Below are 25,961 nucleotides of genomic sequence, written 5' to 3' on the forward strand. Positions count from 1 at the left end.
AGGACGGGGAAATCCCTTGATCTCAAACTAGGTGTGCATGTATCCCTAGGTTCAGTGACCTAACAAGCTGCATGCAAGGCAGAAGATCAACTGGTTGAAAGTTTTCCTTGCACTGCATAGGCAGGGACTGGGGAAAGCTCTACCGGTTGATTTTCTGTCTCGCAGGCAGTTGCTGTTAAAGGCGCAGGAGCTCTTCCCAGTTTAAAAAGTGGTGACTTTCCCTCCCATCCCCCTCCTAACTTTCCCCACCTTGCTTTGCCCTTCCCTCCTCGCTCTCCTCCCCCTCCCAAATAACCTCAGGAGATCTGAAAGGGCCGGATCTCTCAGCTTTGTCCATTTCAATGACTCATTGTCATGCCCAGGCAGGTGGATAGTTTGCACTCTCCAGGGGGCTCATACAGCCCCCCCCTTCCTTGTTCTTCAAACAGCCAAATCCCAGCCCACTCCTCCCAGGAAACTGGTAGAATGTTTCTGATCTAATAAACTGCCAAATTTATCTTCCTCCCCCGCAGAGGTGCTGAATAATGTTCTGGTCCCAGAAACCCTTAACCCCTAATCTCATCGAAAAGAGGCTGACTGTTGTTACTCCCGTGGTGGAAGAAAGATATTCAGAAGACTCTTCTTATGTTATCTCTGTGGATGAGTGTGTGTTTTATACTGTCTGTACCCACATCCCTCCCACAACCCTTAACACTATACATGCATCTTAAATGAAGACTGCGCTTCATGCATCTGATGAAATGGGCTGTGGTCCACGAAAGATTCTGCTACAACAAATGTGTTGCTCTTTAAGTACTTTATTGCTTGTGCCAAAAAAGTGTCTGGAACAAGGCAACCAATCCTGCCACAAGTTCCCGAGTACCCAGGAGAGCTACTTCCCTCCCCATCTTTCTATTCACCTTCCTTGCTGTCCTAAATTGAAACTCAAGTCCTGTGTGGAACTCCTGTGGTCTCTGCATAAATCCTTCATTGCCAGCTGTACTCCTGCGAGTAGACAAAGTGGGATTTAAGGCTGCAGTTCCTAAAGGCATTTACTAGAAAGCAAGTCTCATTATACACAGTGGGACTTACTGCTGAGTATACGTGCTTAGGGTTGCAATCCAATTCACAGAATTTGCTGTCTCAAAATGCGGCTACTGTAATGATCTTCTGTAATGGTTTGAAAGGGGGGTTGAGTTCAGCAAAGGTACAAGCCATTAGCCACAATAGCTAAACAGAACCTCCAGGCTCAGAGGCAGTCTACCTCTGAATGCCAGTTGCCAAGGGAGGGAGCGACAACCAAGGAGAGCTGTTGCCTTCGAGCCTGTTTGTGAGTCTTCTGGAAGCAACTGTTTGGCCACTGTGGGAAATGGAATGCTGGACTAGATGGGACCTTTGTTCTGATTCAAGCAGGGCTCTTCTCAACTTCTTCTACTGCTCTGAGGTTTTATTACAAACAAGTGATAGATAAATAGTGCGAATAAAATAATTACAATTGTAGAAGTAGATAATCTGCAGCGGGGGGGGGGGGGTAAGATCTGCTTTAAGTGCCTGAATGTAATGAAAAAAGTTGTGGCTGCATCTGAGCATGTGAAGAGGGCAAGGGCCACAAAGAGCTGCTCAGCTTTGGACCCAATGTTCACAGTCAACTGCAATAACATTTATATAGTACTTTTCCTTACCAAAGCAGCAGAATAGACTTTTTTTGTATGGAACAACAGCCTCCCAGATGTCATTAGCCTAGAGTTGGAAAGAAGATAAAAGTCCCTACCAGAGAAGAATGGAAAACCAAGCTGAAGGCCTATGCTGAGATGGCAAAACTGACTGGAAAACTCAGAAACCAAGAGGGTAAAAACTTTATAAAAGAATGGGGAAAATTCATAAGTTACCTTGGAGTCCATTTGGAGTGTATAAATTACTATGGACAATATGGTTTGGTTAAAAAAAAAAAAAGGGAGTATGGATGAATATGCAGTTGTAGAGGTTTAAAATGAGACCCCATGGAGGGGATGGGGGAAGTCCCGAGATGCAGATAATCTCTTTACAGATACAAAGATCATCTCTTTACAGATACAAAGATACAAATAAACACTAGTAGTGTTTATTTGTATCTTTGTATCTGTAAAACCAGTAAAAATGATTTCACTTTCACACGCACACACACGCATATATAAAGTACTTTTCCTAAGTGATGGGATGCAACCTTATCAAATGTTTGCCCCACACAACAGCCCTGTAAGGTAGGCCGGTACTATATTTCAGATTGGTAGAGTTGTAGTTTTTGCCCATTGAGTATTCTTGGTTGAATCAGGGCCTTCCAGGCTCACAGCTCATGTTCTTAACCATCGCCTGATGACACTCTTGTCCAAGGGAGGGGAAGAGCGTCTCTAAGGTCCGCACAGGAAATGTTTACCAGGGCCCAGTTCTCAACCATTTGGTATAAAGGCAAGAATCCTTAGCAAACACTCCTTTCTCATTACAGAGCAAGAAGTCCGGGCTTTTGGGAAAGTAGGTGTGGTTAGAAAGAAGACTTTATTTAAACAGCTGTTAAAAAAAACAAACACATGAGACATCCTTAAGAATTGATCTTGGGTAGGGCCACTTTAAAAAAAGAATTATGACAAGCAGCCTTTGGAATGAACTTGTTCCTTCCTCATCGCATTAGCAATCCACTGAATTTGCAAATGGACACGCAAGACAATGACCACATTCCCACCACAGATTCAGAGCACTGTGGTGCTACTTTTAACAGTCGTGGCCACCACCACTCCCCAGTAACCTTCTGGGCAGTGTAGTTTGTTAAGAGTGCTCAGACTTGTGAAGAGACTCTCAGAGCTACAATTCCCAGAGTTCCTTATGAAGAGCAGATGACTGTTCAACCACTCTGTAGCTCTGGGAGGAGAACAGGGGTCTCCCATCAACTCCTAACACCCTTAAACTACAGACTGAGAGGCTCCAATCCAAAACCCCAATGTGCGGCGCTGGTGAAGGGGGAAGAGATTGGATGCAGTAGGGCAGGGTTCAGCAAACTTTTTCAGCAGGGAGGCCGGTCCACTGTCCCTCAGACCTTGTGGGGGGAGGGACTATATTTTTGGGGGCGAAATTAATAAATTTCCATGCCCCAGAAATAACCAAGAGATGCATTTTAAATAAAAGGACCCATTCTACTCATGTAAAAACACGCTGATTCCCGGACCGTCCACAGCCCGGATTTAGAAGGTGATTGGGCCGGATCCGGTCCCCAGGCCTTAGTTTGCCTACCCATGCAGTAGAGGCCTCAGTCTGCTCAGACCCAAAACAGCCCGCACTAGCCTCTTGCCCCGCAAAGTGGTGCCAGCATCACTCCTCGGACGTGGCACTCCCTCTAGAATTGTCATCTAGCCCACCCCCTGCAATGCAGGAAGTGTAGGTGGGCAGAATTACCACCGCCAAGACATCCTTCGGTGGTAGCCCTCAGAAACCCACCTTGGCAAATTCAGCAGTCTATAAAGGGACCAATAATAATAGGGAGGGCTTGAGCCAGCCCCACTGCTGACCTTTGATGGCATGGGGCCTGGTTGCTACACCTACTCCATTCTGGCGTATCTCTGAGTAGGAGTTCGCCTGCCCCCACAACTGGCAGGAGCAGTAGGGACACATCCTGTGTCTGTCAGGCTGGGGTTGGGGCTGCTTTTTTAAGAGAGTCTACATACAGATGGGAACGCACATATAGGCATCAAACAAATGATCTAAAATTAACAAATGTATTCAGATCAAATCATTAGGGGTAGCTCAGTTAGTGGGTCATGAGGCCGAATCTTAGGGTCGTGGGTTCAAAACCCACCTTGCGGAAGAGATTCCTGCATAGCAGGGGGTTGGACTGGATGAGAAAATCGTCAAAACACAAATAATCCACAATACTCCTCGAAACTCCCCCCATCCCACCCTTTCCCTGGTTTTGGCTGTGGCAAAGACAGGAATGATGTCTTGCCTCGCGACACGGTTTTCTATGTACCGGGATTTCCCCTCAAAAGAAACAAAATCCGGGAGGAAGAGAAGGCTAATAGGGAGTGACTGGCCCAAGGTGAACGGGCGAGCTCCATGACTGACCCAGGAAACAGAAAAGCCTAAAAATCTGAAGCGCCTAAGGTTAAACTCTATATGGCCCCTTTATTGGCCTCGTGGTTAATCCACGGGGCTGCACTGTATTCGGGACACCGGGGGGAATTATTTTGCTTCCTCCCAACTTCTTGCAGCCCGATCCGGGTCACGCTTGCTCGCAAGGAAGGCCCCCACCGAGTTCCGCGGATATTACTGGCATAATAATAATAATAATAATAATAATAATAATAATAATAATAATAATGCTGGCCGAAGTAAAAGTCCGGCCGGGCTGGGTTAAGGAGCGGTTCGAGGACGAGCACCTGGGAGCTTTTCGACCAGATCCTCTTGGCCAGCGCGCCCCTTCCTCCGCCCAGTTTCGCCTTGGGTGGGGCAAGCCCGTCTCGGTCGCTCTTTCTCCTTGCCCCCCCTTCCTCTTTTGGGGGGTTTTCCTCCCGACGGTTTTCTATCCCAGGCCGCCAGTTTCACCTGCCACTGACGTCATCAGGGATGAGAGGGGTGTGGTCTGGGGGGGGAGGGCTGAGGAGGAGGATGAGAGGGGTATATAGCCGGCCCCTCCAGGAAAGTTGCCTCCAACTTGCCTCCTGAGGATTTGAAGCCTTTTCGCTCCTTGGGTCCCGTCAACAGGTAAGCGAAGAGATTTTAGCTGAAGGGGGGGGGGGCTAGTGAGATTGGTGATCTGCAGGGTGGAAATGGGTTAACTAGTTTTACTTTATTTTACAGGCTTGGTATTGTGTGCGAGGCAAAGTTTTTAAAAATCTGTTGCGTTGTGTGGGTCCCGCGGGATGCCTTGAGGAGTGATGCCAGGACGCCTGGGTCCCTTCCCCAAGGATCGATGCGGTGTATTAGACAGTATTAAAGAAGTCCTTTATTTATTAAATTTATTCTATTCCGCGCTCCTTCCCAAAGGACGCTCGATCTCCTGCGGTATTTGGTAAAGACTGGGACAGATTTAGATTTGCTCTCTTTGGATTGGGGGTAAGATTAATGCGGGTGGTGAACCTCGCGCTTGATCGATGAAGACCCGCGGATTCTTAAGCATGTGCGGAAAGCGTTTACGGGCGTCTTCAATAAACGCCCGAGCGCTAATTTAGGGACTTGTCGTGAGATGAGTTCTCTCGCTCCTTTTGGTCTCCGGAGCTATAAGTCTGCCTTCTCTAGAAGCCCTTGGAAGAGTAAAAAAATTGCCCGCTAAATAAAGGGTTAGAGAGGCATTGTGAGCCCAGAGCCCTACGCGAGAGTAGACCCGTTGAAACGTGCTCCCAGGGGAACTTACGGTAGGTGGAGAGCAAACCTGAGCGGCAAACAGAAATGGCTTTCTTAACTTTGCTGGGAACTTCATGGTGGGAAAGGGCTGGAGTTGTGGGTCCGCGCTTCCCCCTCCCCCCTTGCCCATATCAAAGGCATCCTCCCCCCTGGCCTCCATTGTCCCAGCAAGGGAATGGGTGGCGCCCTGATGTTTCGGTGGCGAGCTGGACTCCCACAGAAACCCCCTTGAGAAGAAAGAGGAGGGGGGACAGTTTCGGTTGAAGGGCATGGACAAAGCGAGGAGGACGGCCCCGCCTTTTTCTCCCCCCCCTCCCCCCCCCGCTCACGCCCCGGCCCCGCCCGAGGCATACGTGTGGCGGAGGTGGGGAACCTTTGTTCCCTGGAGCGCAGGCACCCAGTGACCTCGTGTCTCTTTGTCCCAGAGGCTGGAAAACCTTCCATAAGGGCTGACGATGCTCCCGCCATACCTGCGCCCGTATACCCCACCCACCTAGCAGGCATAAGAGGTCGATTTCTACAGCTCCTAAGACTTGCCTTCTCCTCTCGAGAGTTTTGGGGCTGCAGAAGAAGTAGGGCTAGAGTCGGAGCTTTGCCTTGTCTTCTGGAAATGGTGGGGGGGGGGAAGGACCCTGTAACTATGGGGTGGTGTTTAGAAAGGAGCCTTGTAACAGGTGGATTCCACACGTCTGTAACATACTGGTTTTTCAAAGTTCTTGTTAGTGTATTGGTTGATTCCCTAGGGGGAGGGCAGAGTCCAAAGGCAATACATTTTTTGATTGATTCTAATAAATGCATTGCCCAACAACTCACAAAATGTGGCACGCTTTTGAGTTCTCCATAACTCGTCATCAAGCACCCCCACCCTCTTGCCTAAATAACTCAAAAGCTTGCCACATTTTTGTGACATTTGGTTGGTCCTAATACAGGTATTCCCAAACACTGGGATAATGAGAACTAGACACTACTTAAGGCTTGTGTCTAAAGTGTTTAATTCTAAATCAGACTAGACTTGTGTTACTTAGTTTTGGGAGTAGAAAAGGGAGAAGTAGGGTTGATTTTAGAGCCACCTGAAAAGCAAGATGGCATTGTTGTTTTGGTTGCGTTTATTACACCTGTGAAGGAAGGTAAAGTTGGTTCTTTAAACTAGCTGAAAACTATACCGTAAAACATGGTTGGAATTGGCCCTGGATTAACATGGTTTAAAAGGGTGTGATCTTCATGTGATGTAAACCTCCCCTGAGGCTTTAAATAGAAACACACATTGACTGAGACAGTGGGTGGTTGGGAAAAAACTTGTTACTCATTTTATTTGTTAAAAAGTGGTCTTTACCAGGACTTAATTACAAAATCAGGGCCTAGAGCCTATTGCACAGGTAGTATTCTGTCTTTTCTCATATCAGAAGGCTTAATGTTTTAGATCAGACTTCTTCAACCTCAGCCCTCCTGATTTTTTTGACCTACAACTCCCATGATCCCTAGCTAGCAGGACCAGTGGTCAGGGATGATGGGAATTGTAGTCTCCAAACATCTGGAGGGCTGAGGTTGAGGAAGCTGTTAGACACTATTTACAACAAAGGATCCATTTAGAACTCCTTCCTGTATGTTTCTTTCCTTGTCTCTTTGTCTTCTCTTCCTCTTTGAGAAAGAAAATGGCGGTGCTGGTGTGCTCAGTTTAGCTCAGGACACAACCCTGCATAGATTCTTCCTAAATCCTTCCTTGGACTAGCCTTCCCCCAACCTGGATGCCCTTCAATGGTTTTGGGCTCCAAGCCAATCAGCCTCAGACAGTATGGTTGGTGGACGTAGAAAACCAGGCTTGGACTTGGGAGGAGAGACTTGTTGCTACTTGCCTATGTTTCTCTATCATTAACCTGACACATCCAGCATCTCCTTTGCTGTAATCAGCATTAAGGGCTTTTGGGGGCCAAGTACGCAGCTTCCAGGTGAAATCTGTTCTGTGCTTTTCTTAGTCTCATAACCCCAGCCCCATTTTTATTTATGCTGGCTAAAAAAATACTGGGCTCCATGGTAATAAGCTAACAATCAATTGCTGTATGCAGCTGAAATGGAACATAGTGCAAACCTAAGGTTGTTGTTTTTTTTAAGTTTAACATCCCAGTGTTTAAAGATCCTTTGCACGCTTGCCTAGGCTTAGCAGATCAAAAGTGTACACCTCAAAAGGCAGGCTATAAGCCATGCAGGAATTCTGTGATCAGATTGCCTGTTTTGTTAATGGAGCACTTGCAGTTGGCGGGAGGTCTTTCTTTAACCTTTTCTCATGCACAATTTTGCCAGCCTAAAATCCCATTCTGCATTTCTTCCACTGCCCCCCTTGAGCTGCTATTAATCTTGTTGCATTGCGAGATACACAAACTGCCATTACACTTGCCTTAGCGCTGAGCATTCCCCTGGATCATCTAGCAAGTTTGCAACATCAAGTTTTTTCCTGAGCATGGCTCCCCAACTGAAGCTCCAAATTGACCTGTTCAGTCACTTAGCGAGTTCTGATAATGGACCCCTTGCATAATGTATAGTTTGTGTCCAGGCATGTGCCGGTTGTTTTAATGGGGGTGGGAAGGAGGTGATGTCCCATCCAAACCACTGTTTCCTCCCAGAGAGAGCCCAGTGGATGTTTGTAGTGCTTTCTTGCTGTCCATGTCCTTGTCGCCTGACTTGCCTGGAGCCTTGGGGCAGAGGTGGGCTGAAACCTAAATACCCAGCTTTGACTAAAACAATGAGGACATTCCTCCTCCCCCGCCCCATACAGACACTGCAAACAAGTGAGCCACAGCACTGAGGAGAATGGCATGTATCTGTTGCCTAATAGTTGTGAAATAGGTCGCCAAATTATACTGTTCTTTCCCTTCAGTTAATGTTGCGGAGTGCCAGTGGCAACAAACTACCTTGTTGAGTCCTGAGGGCAGAAGATGATGCAATTCTTGAGGTCGCTCCTAGGGCAGGTGTCCCTCTACCTGCTCAAAGCGGATCTTGAGAGAACAACCAGTTGTGCAACCGCTGCTATTCTAGGTGCCTGATGAGTTGGAGGGAGGGAGGGAGTGTTGTTTTTCTTCTGCCCTGCTCAGTATGAGGAGGAGAAAAAGAGAACTATCTATATCATCTTGCTTTGTTTAGAGTCTGAAGGCTAATCCTGAATGGTTTTGCCTGACCAGATGAGTCAGGAGCTAGGCCTTGTTTCTGAGTCAAATAGGAGTATCACCTACCTAGGCTATCTCCGGCCTCTATGAGTCAGGTGGGAGCATTGCTTAAAACACAGGTGTTCTCTTCTGAGAAGACAGGATCCTGAGGTCAGCTGCCACACCTCTACCACAGCATAAGCCACCTGATGAACCCCTCCCTGCCAACTCCTTTAGCAGGTTGCCCTGATTTTCAAAGTCGTGAATTGTGGGGACTTCAGCTGCTACAATCAGGGGCAGATTTAGGGGAGCATGACCTGGGTGGAATATACGCACATATAAAAACTGTTTTGAAAATGCTTTTTTTAAAAAAATAAAAAAAGTTTTTTTAAAATACTGAATTTTCCATCGCCATCTAGTGTCACATTGTATATTGTACTTAAAACATACTTAAAATTGTTTTATTTGCAGCTGTATAGCTGAGTCCCAGTTCACCTATGCTGGGCGCCACAGGGGGCGCTGTGACAAAGGTGGAAGACTGGGCACACCAAATTTTGGCATCGCACAGGGCACCCCTGAAAATTTGTACGCCCAAAGTCTCCCTACAACTACCTACAATCCCACTACTTTGGGGAAAAGGGGCAAAGTACATCTGTAGAATTTTAAGTGGGGTTTATGAACAGCCAACAGTTCTTGCTTGCAAAAATTTAGGTCAGCTAATATTGCTAATAAAGCAGAGGAAATACAGTGGTACCTCGGGTTACATACGCTTCAGGTTACCGACGCTTCAGGTTACAGACTCCGCTAACCCAGAAATAGTACCTCATGTTAAGAACTTTGCTTCAGGATGAGAACAGAAATCGTGCTCTGGCGGCATGGCAGCAGCAGGAGGCCCATTAGCTAAAGTGGTGCTTCAGGTTAAGAACAGTTTCAGGTTAAGAACGGACCTCCGGAACGAATTACTTAACCCGAGGTACCACTGTATCTGTAGACATTACTTGTATATATCCTCCCTTTCCAAGAATATCACAGTGACTTACATGCCTCCCCCCACCTTCCTTTTTTATCTTAACTATAACCCTGTGAGGTAGGTTAGGCAGAGAGACAGTGATTGACCCAGTGACCTCAGTGGCAAGGTGGGGATTTGAACTTGGGCCTATCTTGGGGCCCAACCTGACCATTATGCAGTGCCAGCTTGGTTAATTTCTGTTTTTTAGGCAGGGTGTGGCTTGAAAACTGCAGGATTGCAGCTCTATGTTCTTATGGGGATGGTGGGGGCTGGCTGGCTATTTTTACGAATACAGCAATGGAATCGAAGAACTCTGTATGGCACACATGAGTCACTCCACTTGCATCTTCGCAAGAGTCTTGGGAGATAAGCAAGTCACTCGCGCGCGCACACACACACTCAGCTTAACCAAACAGTGTTCAATGAGCTTCGTGTCTGGACACATTTGAATTCAGAGCTGCTTCCCTTCTCACCCACCCCACCAAAGTCCACATTCTGTTAGGTGTTTCATGTTGCTGCCAGAGGCACCCACTGTTGAAGCCAATCCTGGGTGGTGCCAGATGTAAAAGTGTTCTGGGTTAATCTGAAATAAAAACATCAGCTTATTTTTCAGTAAACAAAATGTTGCCCTTTCCAGTCATTCTGAAACTACATAGAAAATGGAGAGAGAGCTGTTCTAGAATCTAGGAAAAATAAAGCAACAGGAAAGAGCACTTATCTTCTTTAGTGCAAGACGTATTAGTTGTCAGCTAACTCCTGAACTGGCCAGCTCTGGTTTGGTCTGGATCTCTAAGCCAGGACTGCAAACCAACTTTAAATTTTGGCTTTCAGTCCTGGCTGAGAGGAGGAAGCACAAACCAGCATCTGCCAGGTCAGGTGCAGTTGCAAACTACGGGCCTTGTGTTTCGTTTCGTTTTGTTTTAAAAAAGAAGAGGCAATCCTCTGAACTTGGAGCACATGGCTTGCTTATTTTAAATGCCAAACCATGGTTTTTCATTGTATGTGAATTGACCTCAAATGCTGTCGAAGCCCAGTATTGTCCACTCCTGGCTGCCATTAGCTTTTGGAATCTTGGGCAGACCAACCTTTACTCCATGTGAGGCAACTGCCTCAAGTAACAGATGTTTGGGGGTACTGTTCCTCCTAAGGCTGCCTGGCCATTCCCCTCTGCAGGAGGACAGAACATGGGTGTGTCCTTGTCCCCTAAATGACCTTGCTGCCTTGGGTGGAGGACATTATCCCATCACCAGCCTTTAATTAAGGTTCAACTGCCAGCTCAGTTGGCACCTGTATGGGGATTGGGGGAAAGTGTGTAATCTTCTCTGCCTTAGTGAAATGCCTTGGGCTGGCCCTCTTTAGTAGAGCCTTTCCCATCAGCTCCCCTTTTACCTGGAGGTGCCAGGTATTGAACCAGGAATCTTCCACAAGGGCTCAGGCACCAGGCTCTACATGACTTCTGAATGCCAGTTGCTGGCAACTGCAGGGCAGGGGAGAGTTGTCTTGCACTCATGTCCTGCTTTTGGGCTTCTCATGGGCATCTGGTCGGCCATTGTAAGAACAGTATGCTGGACTAGATGGGCCCACTGGCCTGATCCTGCAATAATCTTCTTAGTCTCTCTCCAGAGTGCATATGGTAGGAGTTGGGTTGTCCTGTACCAAGGCTAAAGAATCCTGTAACTTTTTTCAAAGCTGACACAGAAAATGCTACCAGGTGTGTATGATTTTCTGGTGCTTGGTGAGCTGCTTCTGCCTATGCAAACTAGTGATAACACACTGAGTTTAGAGCGCTTCTCTTGTTTAACCTTCCCCACCATATTGTGGGGGGCAGGGCATGAATTGAAGCTTGGTGAAAGAAACCTCATTCCAACCTATACTTAGCCTGAAGGGATCTCTCCCGCCACAGCCGCCTTAAAATTTAACCCCAATAATGGGCGGGCAACAGAACAAGTAACGACGCCTGGTTTTCTGGAAAAAACAGGTTGTATAACTGCATGCAGCTAATCCATGTTCACCGCCCCTCAGTGACAAAGGAAAACTGGCTTGACAAGGGGAGCCCTTCAACGCTATATGGGCTATGCAGTCTGCGAAATGGCCTGCTACAGAGCAATGTCACTTATTCAAGACAAATTTTAACTTTCGTCAAATTGTGTTACAGTTGGGTCTCATTTGAAGGTGGCTCCAGTAGGATATTTCTGCAAGCGTCAGGGTTGTGGGTGTACCACACATGAACTTTGCTGGATCAGAACGAGGGTTCCTCCAAAACAGCTTTTCTCAACCTTGTGTCCCAAGATGTGGTTGGATTACAGCTCCCACTGTTCTTAGCCAGCAGGGCCAGTGGTCAGGGATGATGGGAACTGTAGTCCAACAACATCCAGAGACCCAAGGCTAGGGAATGCTGCTCGTGTAGATCCTTGCAGGAAGGCAGCAAGTGAGGCTCAATAAGGCAAGAAATATTTCCAGGCTTGTAGCTTTGCTGCCTCTGAACAAAAGGACTTCCATTTAGCCACCAAGAGTTGAATTGGCCTAAACCTGCCTTCCCCGAGCTGGTGCTCTCCAGATGTTGTGGCCTACAACTCCCATCAGCCCCAGCCAGCATGGCCAATGGTCAGAGAGGGATGGCAACAACACCTGGAGACTTCCAAGTTGGAGATGGGTGACCTAAGACTTGTTTAGAATGTAATGTGTACGTATAAAATACCATAAGTTAAACTGGAGAAAGTTGAATTGCACCAATGACCACCTGCATGGATGACCTCAAATGTAACGTGCGTTAAAACACTAAGGGCAAGGTCTCTTGCCCCAGAACACAAAGGGTAACAATGACTTTCTGGGGATATGCATTAAAAGTGTCCTTGCTTGTATTCTCTACAGGGTTGTCCTCTTCACCTTGAGTCATGGCCTCTGCTGGATTCCAGATCATGGGCATGGCCCTGACAGTGGTGGGCTGGATCGGGACCATCATAACCTGTGCCCTGCCCATGTGGAAAGTCTCCGCTTTCATTGGCAACAACATTGTCGTGGCGCAGATCACTTGGGAAGGGCTGTGGATGAACTGCGTGGTGCAGAGCACCGGGCAGATGCAGTGCAAGGTCTACGACTCCATGCTGGCCCTTTCTCAGGATGTGCAGACAGCCCGTGCCCTGATGGTCATCTCTGTGCTCCTGGCTGCTCTGGCTCTGATGGTTGCCATCGTGGGGGCCAAGTGCACCAACTGCGTGGAAGACGAGGACACCAAGGCCCGCATAATGATTGTCTCTGGCGCAGTCTTCATAGTGGCAGGGATCCTTTGCCTCATCCCCGTGTGCTGGTCAGCCAACACCATCGTCCGCGAGTTCTACAACCCGATGGTGATCGATGCCCAGAAGAGGGAGCTGGGAGCTGCCCTTTACATCGGCTGGGCATCATCTGCCTTGTTGATTCTCGGAGGAGCTCTGCTCTGCTGCAATTGCCCCAAGAAGGAGAGCAACAACTACAGCGCCCGGTACACAGCTGCTGCCTCTCAGCCCCACAGTGATTACCCCAGCAAGAACTACGTCTAGGAAGCCCACCTCAGGAAAACAAAGCTGTCATCATTGCTGACCTGAAGCTCACTACTGCTTGGGTCCCCTTTGGAGGAGCAGAGATGCATCCTTACTGGGGCTCTGCACAGAAAATATCCATCCATCCAAAGAACAGAACATCTGATAGTCCCATGACTTTCCAATGTGCTTGTCCCATCAGTATTTTCCCCACTACATTATTGTACAGACTTGCCCTACGGAAGTCAGAGCTCTGCTTCTAGAGAACATTCTCTACTCTTAACTGGTTCTCCTCGATGTATGTAGAAGAGATGCTGGACCTTGGGGAAAAAAGAAAAGTCATTTCCAAGTAGTTCTTAATGATCAATGTGGGTTTTGTTCTTAGGTTTCCTGGATGCTCATCAGGGGACTAAAACTACTAATATTGTCCTGGAGGTCACCGTTCAATATGGTCTCCATTTGGGGGCAGAAGTGGGTGGTGGAAACGGGTACTCCAGAAATGAGTTTATAAAGCTGTGATGCGTTGTACAATGTTGTTTGTAAACAAAAGTTATGTGGTCTCTTTTTTTCCTTTTTGCTAACTCACTGCAATTCACCATGCATGCATTTCATATTGAATGCCATTTTATTTCTGTTTTTTATTAGTATGACCTGAATAAAAATACAGGCTTTTATATATAACAGTTGTTATTGGTTATTACTGGTGAGGGAGAGGGAGTTCCAGGTCATTAAATACAAGTTCTTGGAGCCAGGTGTGCCTTATCTAATGAACCTTCCTGGGAGAGTTAGCAGTACATATTCTGACTTGTGGAACAATCTAACTAAGAGGTGGGGTAGGGAGAGAAGGAAGATAAGTGACCTTCGCATTGCCCCCAAGGAAGGGCGAACATACTTGGTCTCTAGATACCAGAGTATGCATCAAAGCCATAGGAATCCATAGCCAAGGGGCAAGACTCCCCCCTTGGAAGAATTCAGTCTCTGCACCAACATATCCCAAAGGTATTCAGACAACTGACCAAGCAAGAGTTCCCTGCACAGAAACAAAGCAGAGAGGAAGTGCAAAGAGAGAGAAGGCTGAGGGAGGAATTTTTTTGCATGAGGTCTTGGAAAGATTGGAAGTTCCTGGTGGGCTTGAAAGTGCTAACTAGAAACTGGGAGCAAATTAAAATGGGGGGGGGGAGTTAGGTGGTTGGGCAGAAAGGAGAGATTTAGCATTGATACTGCAAGCTGTGGGTTAAAGCCTCAGCGCCTAGGGCTTGCCGATCGAAAGGTTGGCGGTTCGAATCCCTGCGGTGGGGTGCGCTCCCGCTGCTCGGTCCCAGCGCCTGCCAACCTAGCAGTTCGAAAGCACCTCCGGGTGCAAGTAAATAAATAGGGACCGCTTACCAGCGGGAAGGTAAACGGCGTTTCCGTGTGCGGCTCTGGCTCTGGCTCTGGCCAGAGCAGCGATGTCACGCTGCCCACGTGACCCGGAAGTGTCTCCGGACAGCGCTGGCCCCTGGCCTCTTAAGTGAGATGGGCGCACAACCCCAGAGTCTGTCAAGACTGGCCCGTACAGGCAGGGGTACCTTTACCTTTACCTTTTACTGCAAGTTTGGGAGGTGGCAGGTAAGCTACTTGTGAAACATAAACAGTGTGTCCGAAAAAGTTTACACACCGCTTGGGAAGACAGGTGAACTAATGCCAGTGTACTAGAAGAAGAAAAGATCACCAGTATCAAAGCAATGATTCGTTGGGCTGGTCATGTTGTTCAGATGCCCGATTATCATCTTCCAAAGCAACTACTCTATTCCAAACTTAAAAATGGAAAGTATAATGCTGGTGGTTAACAAGAGATTTAAAGACACTCTTAAGGCAAATCTTTAAAAATGTAGTATAAACACCGACAACTAGGAAACACTGGCCTGTGGGTGCTCCAATTAGGGAACAGCCTTTACCAAAGGTGTCAGACTTTGAAGATGCTCAAACTCAGAAACCTATGTCTCCACTGTGGAAGGCCTAGTGCATCCAGAATTGTCCTCCACACAGTCACTGACAGACTCACTGTTAAGACCATGTTCATAGAAGACAATCTTGCTCTGCTAGGAGTCATTCCCAAAGAAGCAGCATGCCTGAATTCCTTCTAATTCCTGGATCCAACAAGTATCCAATTGCTATAATAGCCAGACAAATTTTCTGGTAATGGCCCTGTAAGTATGGGTCCTTAAGGTAACAAAAGAAGTTGCCCCAGAGGGCAAATGGGGGGGGGGGCTCCCTCATCTGTCTGTCACTAGAAAAACAAAAGCCAGAGTTGAGGTGTGTGAGAAGTGGGCTGAGCAGCTGAGAGACAGAGCCATGCCTGATTTCTGGGGGGATCCAAGGCTGTGGTTATGGGAGAAGCAATTCCTTATTGGGGTGATAATGCTGTGAGCCCCTCCATTGCAGTCTCAGGTTGAATATATGTTCCCTCAAACCTCTGGAATCTCTCACTGCTTTTTTATTTTTTGTCAGAAATAGTTTGTTTATTTTTCTTCCATAGTGGTAACTTTTCTTCAATGACAATGTTTATTTTTTGGCCATAAAAAATGTTACTTGACAAAACCTTTAAAAAGCAAGCAAACAAAACCGGACAACTAAATTTCTTAGCACAGTTAAACAACAACAACATCCCCCCCCAAAATAGTTATTCTCTCATTTCTCCATCTTCTTCTTCCACACCCCTTATATAATATAAAAGGACATTATTGCACCTTATCAGAACTTCACCAAGGTGTCCAGATAATGCACCATCAATATATTCTTCTTTACAGTGGTACCTCGGGTTAAGTACTTAATTCGTTCCGGAGGTCTGCTCTTAACCTGAAACTGTTCTTAACCTGAAGCACCACTTTAGCTAATGGGGCCTCCTGCTGCTGCCGTGCCGCCGGAGCACGATTTCTGGTCTCATCCTGAAGCAAAGTTCTTAACCTGAGGTCATATTTTTGGGTTAGTGGAGTGTGTAACCTGAAGCTTATGTAACCTGAAGTGTATGTAACCCGAGGTACCACTGTATTTGCAAGCAGCATGTTCATGTAGCCATCGATGGAGACGAGGTAGCCTTTGTATTCCACCCCGCATTTCAGCTTCACCATCACTGGCTTCAGTCAGCCCGTTTAGGAAGAACTTTGGATTGAGAGGCAGACTCATAGCAACCAGACCAACCTAAGGGTGGCTGCGGCAACAAAAAAATTACGGGCAGCACATGTGCCCGCCAAATCTCTAAAAAGAAAAAGCACGGAAGTGACGAACACTTCTGCTTCTGCTAGTCTGCTAGTCTCTTATCTCACACTGCTCAGATTGGGGTGATGTACAACAATTTCTATATATTTGTGTGTGCATGCACGCACGCACACGCGTACACACACACACACACACACACACCCCAAACCTGCAAGTAAGTATGCCAGGATGTACTGCTTTTGAAGGTGCCAGCTATGCTCTCTCCCACAATACTCCATTCCATTTCCTTTCCAAAGTATTCTTGTCATCCCGCCTCATAAGAGCCAGTCAGCATTACACACCCTCTGAGTCCTCCGGCCTCATTGGACTATTTGGATGGGTTGTTCCCTTAAGGTTTAATTTCTTAAGGGTTTTGGTTTTGTACTTAATAATAATAATTTATTATTTATACCCCGCCCATCTTGCTGGGTTTCCCCAGCCACTCTGGGCGGCTCCCAACCAAATATTAAAATCATGATACAGCATTAAACATTAACAACTTACCGTACCTAAACTTCCCTATGGCTCCCTAGCTGTCTGGCATTCATCACCTGAGCTTTAAAGAGAGTCATAAAGGTAACCCCAAATCGGCCTTTGAAGATTGCTACACCGCCATTCAGTTCATTCTATTTTTAGTTTTTTCTAACCTATGTTATTCACCCATCAAGTTAGTTGCACTTTTTCAGTCTTTGGGGTGGACACTCCATTGTCTCTGTGGGTGATGTGCCAATTACTAAGATAAATGTTTTGTGGGTGGAGGGTGCTTATTGTTCTCTTCGGTGCTGCTGGAGTACATGGTGCACACGGGGTTAACACAGGCAAGTAAGAATCCCTGAGGAGGAGAATCTAAAATGGATAATTGAGGAAAACAGTGGAGTAGGAGGTAAGGAACTTCAGGCCTGAGTGTCAAATGCAGGGCTCCAGCCTCCAGGCTGTACCCCTTACCCCTTCAAGTGCTTTTGCGTGGCTGGAATGTGCTCTTGAACTGTGGTCCTGCCTCTCGCAAGCCTGACTGGAAGATGGGGAGCTAGCAGGTAGATGTACAAACACTGCATTTTTTGGCAGTGAGCCGCCTCTACAGGAGGTACGCTTGCTTCTGGTTCCTCCAACTATTGGCATGGATCACTGTGGAGCTGAAATGAGGTTGCCCACCTCTGAGGTAGGGGGAGGAAGAAAAGAGGCAGTGGGTATGGCTGTGGGTGTTGCATGTCTTTTGAAGCTTAGTTACAATTGGGAATAAGCCTATTAAGGGGATAAGCCAGAGGCAAAATGGAGGTGGGGGGGAGTGGGGTTTGAAGGGAAGAGGAGACAGAACCTAAGAGCTGTGATTGAGAGGGCATTCTACACACAAGGCAGACCCGATTGAAGTATTTTAGGAGTGAAGGAGACCTACATAAATTGGATAAGAGGAGCTGAAGTGTTACATTTGGGCAATAATGGTGAATTCTGGACTTCAGGATTGGGAACAGAGGAAGACAGGGCCGGCTCTGTCATTAGGCAGTGAAGCACCAGCCTCATACACCAACGCTGTAGATTTAAAGCACTCTTATACCACCTTGACAATCATCATGGCTTCCCTCAAACCATCCTGGGAACTGTAGTTTAAGGGTGTTGGGGATGGTAGCTCTGTGACGGGTCTCCTAACAACTCGCAGCACCGTTAACAAACTACAGTTCCCGGGGTTTGTTGGTGGAAGCCCTGGTTGCTAAAGTGGCATAAGAGTGCTGTCAATGTGTGGTGTGAATGTAACAGATTCAGAGGAGGCTGAGGGAGCAATGGTGGTGAGGTATTAAGATGACAGAGAGTGTGATCTACATGGCCTGTCCTGGGCTACAAAACTGGCCTCCTGTCCTGCCCACTGTTATATTCAACTCACAGCCTAGTTGCCTTCTGTACATCAATGGAATGAGGTGGGGATCTTTAACCTTTATCCCAGGCAGCAAAACACCACAGGAAAGAAACTGAAGGGGAAAAAATAATCCATATTCATCACATTTTTCCACCCACGCTTCCTCGAAAGCTCAGGTTCCCTCCCATTTTATCCTCAGAGCAAACCTGTGAGGTAAGTTAGGCTGAGAGATAAGAGATTGGCTCAAAGCCATTTAAGGATGCATTCAGACTTCTGGAATATTGTGTTACTTTTCCCAATTATAATGCTAGCGGTTCTAACCTGTTTTCTAAATGTTCCTTTCACACCGCAGTCGCTGTTGTTATGGAACTCTGGCTCCTTGACCAATATACCAGCATGTCACACTAAATTTCATTCACACCAGAGGGTGCAGAGCAAGACAATGACCGTCACTGGACAAAAATACTACTCTTCCCTCTTTCCGCACCTGCATGCTTAGTTTTTCTGTTCCCTCATGATTCCCCCATGAAAAAGGCAGAAAAGAACTGCATGCCCCCAAATTAATGGCTTTAGTCCCACAATTTTCTGAGTTAAGGGGGTTGCAGATTCCCTCTTTTTCTGGGATCAAATAACATGGAAATGAGTGCTAAACATATGCTGTAGTTTTTGTTTTCTAGAAGTGGCCTTTACGTCACGTGAAAGCTCAAATATAATGCGGAAATTAACAGGGAATCATTGGGAAAACAGGATTTTTAAAAGCCTGCGTGAATACAGTCGCAGTGAACTTTGTGGCCAGGTGAGGAGACAAATCTGGGACTCCCCAACTCTACAATGACCACTACACTGTGCTGGCTTTCAGGAGGTGGGAAATTGAGGAACTGATGCTGCTCCCTGGATTTCACAACGTGGGTGCTATGTACAAACTCTGGAGTGTAGAGTTGGGATTTTGCATATTGTGTGTGGTTGCATTAGGCAGCAAATGTTCTGGGGACTATAGCAAAACAGAAGAGGGAATTACAGCACTAAGACTGCAGTCAGCATATATGGGGGTGAGCAAGCAAGCCGGCATTAGGTTCGGGGGTTGTGGCACAGCCTCCACCCCACCCCACCCCTCGGTCTCTTTCTTCCCAGAGTTCCCCTTGCAGCGGCTTGTCCGCCATTGCCCTCTGTTCCAGACCCCCCCACCCTGTACGTCCCACTTCATGCCAGTTTTGACGGGAGTAAACTCGCATCTCATGCCAGGGAGATCGGCTTCCTTGTCCCTACGTGTCTGGCTGTGGAAGGCTCGGCCTGGCACTGGAATGTACTGGTACCCCTCCAAGAAGTCAGGCAGGGATCTGCCTTACAGGGGTCGACTGCTGGGCCCACATCCAAGAAAATGGGAGGTGGGTGGTGGTGTGGGGTAGGGGGAGGGTCTATGTCCTGCACTTCTGCTTGTTTGCTGAAGTAGAGGAAAGCCAGCCAGCCTGCCAGGTTGCTCTCACTGCCGGATAGCTAGCACCTGAGTTCATTCAAAGTGGCATGTGAGACAGACAGACAGACAGACTCATAGGGAATTTCAAACTGAAATGGGGGATTTCCAAAAGATGTTGGTGGGCAGATCTGATTCTTTCATGCCTGTCTCTCAAGTTCCCCAGTTCTTTCGCAAAAATGTTGCTCCCCCACCTTCACAATTGCAGTTGGAATGGGGAAGTGAAGTTCTTCATTTTTCTCCCCTCACGCAACTTATTTTTTTCTTAGAACAGTCACCTTATGTTTGGCTCAAATTAATGTACCTGCCCCCCCCCCATTAGGAAGGAAGGGTGTCTGTAGTCTTGCACTCCCCCTTGCAAAATCAGGAAAAATGTCCAGGAAAACCCAGATGTATGGCAAGGGGGGTAATGTAAAAAAATAAAAATCCAGAAAAGCACCAAAACTTTTTTGGGGGGGAATGTTCCCCCCAAAAAGCTCAACTTTGTCCAGATTTTCAGTTTGGGGAATATGGTAACCCTAATCCCAGGCAACTCTTTTGAAGGAAGGTTTCAGCCCAAAGTGGGAAGCAATGAGAGTTCCTGAACATGTACAAATCCCCCCACATACGTATATCTGGGGTTGGGGAAAGATTTTCAGTTTAGCGGTTTTGTTATTCAAGAGGATATGATCTTTTAAACCTCTCCTTGAGAAATTAAGCACCGCTTGTCTACACAGAGCAAACACCATATGCTGCTCCATGGGCTTCTGGTACGTACTGGATTTAACCCCCTCTCCTCATGTGATCTGTGGGTTTCACCTGGACTGGGGAGGGCTGTTGTGTGGAGTGAGGTGACTCACATCCTCTTTCTCCCTTTCTCTTCATTTCAAGGAAATGCTTGCCATTCCCTATGGGCTAAATTCAAAGAACAAGTGTCATTGATCGCCATGCCACGAAACTCATTAGGTTTCTAGCCTCTTTTAGACAGTTAGGAAAGGCAGGTGACAGAAACCCTGCCTGTATTTCATACTGGGGCGGGGCTGAGCGGGAGAGATGGCATCAGCACATAATGTATGGATAGAATAACATTTATTTGCTGTTTTTAATTATATTTATGCATTAAATTAATTATTTATTATTACATTTACTTTGCTCACAAGCTCAAGGTGGCATGTGTGCTTCTCCCTCCCTCCGTTTCATCCCACAACAACCCTGTGAGGTAGGTTAGCCTGAGAGTTAAGCAGCTCAAGGTCACCCAGTGGCTGAGTGGGAATTTGAGTCCTGGTCTCCCAGAGTACCAGCCCATTATAACAGTTTACACAGCCCTTCTGGATCAAGCCAGTGACGCCCCCCCCCTCTAGTCCAGCATCTTGTTCATACAGATGCCTGTGGGAAGCCCAAATTGTGTCCTAATTGCTGTGCAAAGGATATTTGTTAAGTTGTGGGTGAACATATCAGACAACACAGCGATTCTTCAAACAGCTCTTGTTTATTCACAGGCCAGAACAGAAGTGAACTGAAGGGTTCAGCCTGCCTGATTATATAGAGCTCCGCTAGAACGCAACAGTAACCATTTTCTGTAACTATCCAATCACTGAATGTCACTTTCAATCCCTTATTTGCATATGTGGACCTGAGTGAAAACTATCTACAGTATCCCCCTGCTGGCCCAGGGTGAGAACTTCAGTACATAACAATATTAGTTTCCTGTAGAGCTATATCCAGGTTTAACAAGGCACCAATCAAAATATCCTTGGCTAGGCCCTGACAGGCTAATGTGGCATCTCTGGCAGGCAGCAGCAGTGCTCTGAGCTGTGCCATGTGTCGGGGGGGCTGCCATTTTGATTTCCCACAGTGTCCCAGACAGTGGCACTACAGTGCAGGGGGTTGTTTTGGGAAATAAAAATGGCAGTTAGACCCAGATGCCACTCACAGCACCGTGAGCTGAGGGGAAAGAAAGCCCTGGCAGCTGCCCAATGCCCAGCTGGAAAAGTCACACACTTTGCATTGTAGATCAGTGTGTGCATCTGTAGTTTGCATTCAGAACACAGGTGTTCATCTGAGCTGAGGATCAGCCTAGAAAATGTGGTGTGTGCGCTCTCTCTCTCTCTCTCTCTCTCTCACACACACACACACACACACCATCCATTCTTCAATGTCAGGCCTTCATACTGCAACATTTAAAGCAGTAATAAGGAGCAGAGTGCCTCTGAGCATGGGCAAAATGAATTTCTCTCAGAAGTTCCCTTGTATCTGGGAGTAAAGGGGACTAGTTTCAGCTCAGCTGCAGAGCGCATACCTTACATCCAGAAGGTTCCAGCATCTTCTGGTAAATGCGGGAAAGAGCCCCCACTGAAACCCTGACAAGCGGCTGCCAGTCATTGTCAGTACTGAGCTCTCTCTCTCTCTGGATTGATGGTCGGAATTGGAATAAACCAGCTTCCTCTGTCCCCTCCCCCCACATATAAACACACCTTGTCAGCCCTTTGGCCTTCCCGTTCATTTACACTCACATTCTCTTTAATAAAGAGACACACTTTTCTACTCCAGGACAGCCTCTGCTCTTTGGCCTGTGCTGGTTGGGATGCTTAATTTGAGTTTTGTCCCAGAACCATTTTTTAAAAAAACAAAACCCTCAAATCTCCCCCATCAGGCATTATCTGGGAGGGTCTGTCCCCCCCCCCCTTTCCTTTTTTACTTTCAAGCGGGCTGAAAAGATACCCCTGATGCAGAAATGTTTGAAATGCCTTTCACTCACCGCCTGCCAACTCTAACAGATTCGGGAGTAGGAACTCTAACAGATTCGGGAGTAGGGGTGGGGCTTCAGAGTCCAAAGGGGCACAGCTATCAGGCAAGTGTGAGCCCCAGGACCTGCTTGTTTGACGATGTATACCAATGATGCTGTCCAACACTTTAGTCTTCAACTGGTGGGTTGGGACCCACTACTTGCTGGTGTCAGATAGGTTATTAATAGTATCACCACTATAAAATATAGAATTGGAAATGTATGTCAGAGTTCCTGTGCCTCCATTTCATAAGAGCCTGAGAAGGCTGGGGGCTTTGCTAAGGAACCACCTTGAATGGCAGGGCATGAGTAAATGAAGCGGTGAAGAAGAGTCCTCCTGAGCTTATACAGAGTGCCTTTCCTCAGAAATAGTCCCCAAACAGGGAAACTTAGAGCTTCTATGTCAGACTGAGTGATGTGTTATATGCACAAACTCCTAACACACTCCACCTATTACAAATGAAGCACTTTTCAATATATTTTCAATATATTCACTATCATCCTCCCCACATTTGTTTCTGTGTCCCCCCTCCCCTTCCTTTGTAATTAAGCTTTGCTCTCACTTTCCAAAAGGTCTGCAGTCCCCTTTCCTCACCCCAAAAATAAGACCAGAGACAGATAGGTTACAAACATTTATCTTTTTTATCTGAATAATACAGTCTTCAGTAACACCACACAGACCTCTGGGAGGGAGTGATCACAAAAGGGAGTCCCATTTGACCCCTTCTTGCTCAAGGGAAAAGAGTTACCTCAGGAAGTCCCCCCACCCCACCCTTTCCTTAGGAAACTTCTGAAGGGAAAAGGGGGGCAGGGCTGAGAATCCTGTTTCCCACCCCCATTCCAATAACAGAGGGGGGTGGAAGCCAGAACACCTGGGTTCTCTTCCCAACTCTTTGAGCGGAGGGGAGCCTAATGCATCTGGGTGTGTGAGAGAGACATACGGTAGATTTCCTCCTTGCACTGTCTGAGGCAGGCTGTGGTAGGGAGCAACAGGGGCAAAACATCCTCATCTGTTTGTCCAGGCCTCTAGGAGTAGCCAAAGCCTTGACAAATTATTAACCAGCAAGCAAATAGCACCAGTCCAAGGCAAAAGAGGGTCAGGGTCTCCTGCCACATCCTGCCTAGCCCCCCTGCACTCACCGAACCAAGGCTCTTGTTTGTCACTTCCCATTTTATTCTGCTATTCTCACACAAGCCTTGTGAGGAAGTTGTGCCTTGCCTCCATTCTCCACATCCCTTGTGGTCTCTTTGTTCTTGATATGCCAGGTTTGGGTAGGCTTGCTTACCCTGCCCATTTCTCCTTTGATTAGTTTCATTTCCACCCTCAAACCTCACCCCGTTAATTCCCTCTTTTGTTTCAGCCATGTCAGCATCCATTCGCCATTTCCAATATTAAAAACCACTTGTTCTCTCACTCTCCGTTTCCCCCTCACTTTTTGTTCCTGACGAAACTTTTTCGCATGAGCTGGTTCTTGCAGCAGAGCTGCTTTATAGCAAGACAGACAGTCCTCCTTGGTGTTTCCTCTTTCTCTCATATTTAATTTCCCTGCCTCTTCTCATGTTTCTGCCTGCGTTTTGTTTGTTCACAAGTGCCTCTCCGTTCTCTCGCTTATCTGCCCCTATGCCTCCGTTCCCAAACAATCATTTGCTGGCTTAGCCATTAACTTGGCCCGTATTATCCTTGTCCCATCTCCCTGCTCTCATTTGCTCAGTCTCCTCAGGTACAGTTTCTGCATTCCAGTTGTGTTTGCTGCCCCACTCATCTCTTTCCTAATTGTTTGTTCATTCTCTCACATATTTGTTCATGTTTGCCCCTAATCTCCCACCCGCTCATGGTCTCACACATACACCTGTGCATGTGCATGCAACTGAGAATTGCCAGATATCACGGCTCAACCCATACCGATTGGCTTTGTCCCATTTTCCCCACTGAAAAAGTCCTTGGGCCAGTAACTCCTGTCAGGGTTTGGGCCTAGCAACATCTGGCAAGTCTACCCTCCCCCCAACCCACAGCTCTTCATACATAGTCCCTCTTGTCAATCCCACTGCCTGGAGGCGCAGTGGATCTTGCCGGGACGGAGTACCCAATGCGGGCTGGGTAGCGGTCTTCCCGCGGCGGGCAGGAGCAACATAGAAGAGACCCTCCGAGCAGCAGCAGTGCGGAAGCTGCCCAGCCAACATAGAGGGCGGCCCCCAGCTCCCTTTTCAAGGCCTCGACCACCATTGGGTTGTAGAAGTCGCGGATTATAGAGTTGGCCGACCAGCACACCGGGATGAGGGTCAGGAGACCCGAGATGATGAAGAGTGCCCCCGAGGTGATGACGATGCGTGCCTTGGCCCCCTCGTCCTCCACGCAGTTGGTGCACTTGGCTCCCACGATGCCCACCAGCAGTGCCAGGATGGCCAGCAGCACAGAGACGACCATGAGGGCCCGGGCGGCTTGGACGTCCTGCGAGAGGGCCAGCATGGAGTCGTAGATCTTGCACTGCATCTGCCCGGTGCTTTGCACAATGCAGTTCATCCACAGCCCCTCCCAGATGATCTGCGCCACGACAATGTTGTTCCCGATAAACGCGGTGACCCTCCACATGGGCAAGGTGCAAGCGATGATGGACCCTATCCAACCAACAATGCACAGGCCCATGGCCAAGATCTCCAGCCCTGCGGAGGACATTGTGAGCGGAGACTCGCTTTCTTAGCCTGCTGCAAGACACGTACTCCTTCTTCCGCCACCCTCTGGGAGGGTCGGGGAACGCACGTTTTACCGGGCGGCAGTGTCCAAAGGCAGGCTGTCTTTTACAGGGATCAATGTGGGTGAGAATTCAAAGACACACGATCTTCAGAGTGAAGGATGCTGCAATGGGAGATAACGTATTTCCCCAAAGAGCAGCTTCAGACAGTAAGTCCTGGAAGGATATTCCAGTGACTTGTGGGCCCAGGAAGAGGATTTCTGATGGGGCTCCTCTGCAAAACCGAGTCTCTTTATCGGACCGGTTGACGACACGGCTACAAAAGAGGCCTTCTTGTGTTACCTGCGACTGGGGATGCCAGCCTGGAAGATGGCAGTCAACAGCATCCAAGAGATGGTCTGTGATGTGGAGTCGTCCAGGGATACCTGTCCGTGGGGCGTCACTTTTATGAGCTTGGCCGGACCAAAGGCAGACAGGTACGGTGGAACCAGCAAAGGAAAGAGGCCCAGGAAGAAGCTGCTAGCGATGGTGGGAGCTGGACAGATCCTCCGTCTTCTCTTCCCCTCCCTGGTTTCGGCAGGCTGCTTGTTATTGAATTTGCTCTCCTTCACAGGTACCTGCTGTTGTCTAGAAGGATCCCGTGGGAGCCCGTGCTTAGGGACAGGGAGGGGCGGGTTATATGAACCCCCAACAGGTGGGTGGGAGGAGCAGGCAGCCCAAGCCGAGAAGGGCATTGGGGGTTCCATGGTAACGACAGAATGGGTGGTGGTGTAGAGGAGAGAGTTTGAATATTTCTTTATTTTCTGTTGGCGAGTTGGGAAGCTGCCCGTTCTAGAGGGGAAAGGGTGGGAGGGGAGGAGAAGGCTGAGAAAAACAAGCAGAGGTGGAGAGAAGGAGGGAGGTGGGGGGAAAGAGAAAGAGCGAGTGATCAAGCGAGAAA

General features: G+C 47.7%; 2 protein-coding genes, 1 long non-coding RNA gene and 1 pseudogene across 4 annotated transcripts; 1 reads left to right on the plus strand and 3 right to left on the minus strand.

The window, feature by feature from the left end:
- Window positions 1–781: 781 nt before the first annotated feature.
- On the minus strand, window positions 782–1,273 carry LOC307201307. The gene is made up of 2 exons (XR_013832671.1): window positions 1,072–1,273; window positions 782–984 (listed from the first exon to the last, which is right to left on the minus strand). It is a non-coding gene; the product is annotated as an uncharacterized lncRNA (long non-coding RNA).
- Window positions 1,274–4,600: 3,327 nt separating this feature from the next.
- Window positions 4,601–13,691, plus strand: LOC307201366 (claudin-4-like). The gene is made up of 2 exons (XM_079950503.1): window positions 4,601–4,707; window positions 12,364–13,691. The coding sequence occupies exon 2, from the start codon at window positions 12,387–12,389 to the stop codon at window positions 13,029–13,031; it is 645 nt and encodes a 214-aa protein (XP_079806629.1). The 5' UTR covers window positions 4,601–4,707; window positions 12,364–12,386; the 3' UTR covers window positions 13,032–13,691.
- A 1,798-nt stretch (window positions 13,692–15,489) lies between these two features.
- Window positions 15,490–16,273, minus strand: LOC307201782 (small nuclear ribonucleoprotein F-like; annotated as a pseudogene). Its single transcript has 2 exons — window positions 16,037–16,273; window positions 15,490–15,792 (listed from the first exon to the last, which is right to left on the minus strand). The product of its transcript is annotated as a small nuclear ribonucleoprotein F-like (transcript).
- A 6,681-nt stretch (window positions 16,274–22,954) lies between these two features.
- LOC307201790 (claudin-9-like) lies at window positions 22,955–25,684 on the minus strand. The gene has a single exon (XM_079951208.1). It carries the CDS (start codon window positions 25,003–25,005, stop codon window positions 24,349–24,351), a length of 657 nt encoding a protein of 218 aa, XP_079807334.1. The 5' UTR covers window positions 25,006–25,684; the 3' UTR covers window positions 22,955–24,348.
- Window positions 25,685–25,961: the final 277 nt, after the last annotated feature.

Source organism: Podarcis cretensis (genome assembly GCF_951804945.1).
Source record: "Podarcis cretensis genome assembly, chromosome: 13".
Classification (NCBI taxonomy): Eukaryota; Metazoa; Chordata; class Lepidosauria; order Squamata; family Lacertidae; genus Podarcis; species Podarcis cretensis.

Coding starts and splice junctions, on each gene's coding strand:
- LOC307201366 (XM_079950503.1), top strand. CDS start 12,387: ATGGCCTCTGCTGGATTCCAGATCATGGGCATGGCCCTGACAGTGGTG.
- LOC307201790 (XM_079951208.1), bottom strand. CDS start 25,005: ATGTCCTCCGCAGGGCTGGAGATCTTGGCCATGGGCCTGTGCATTGTT.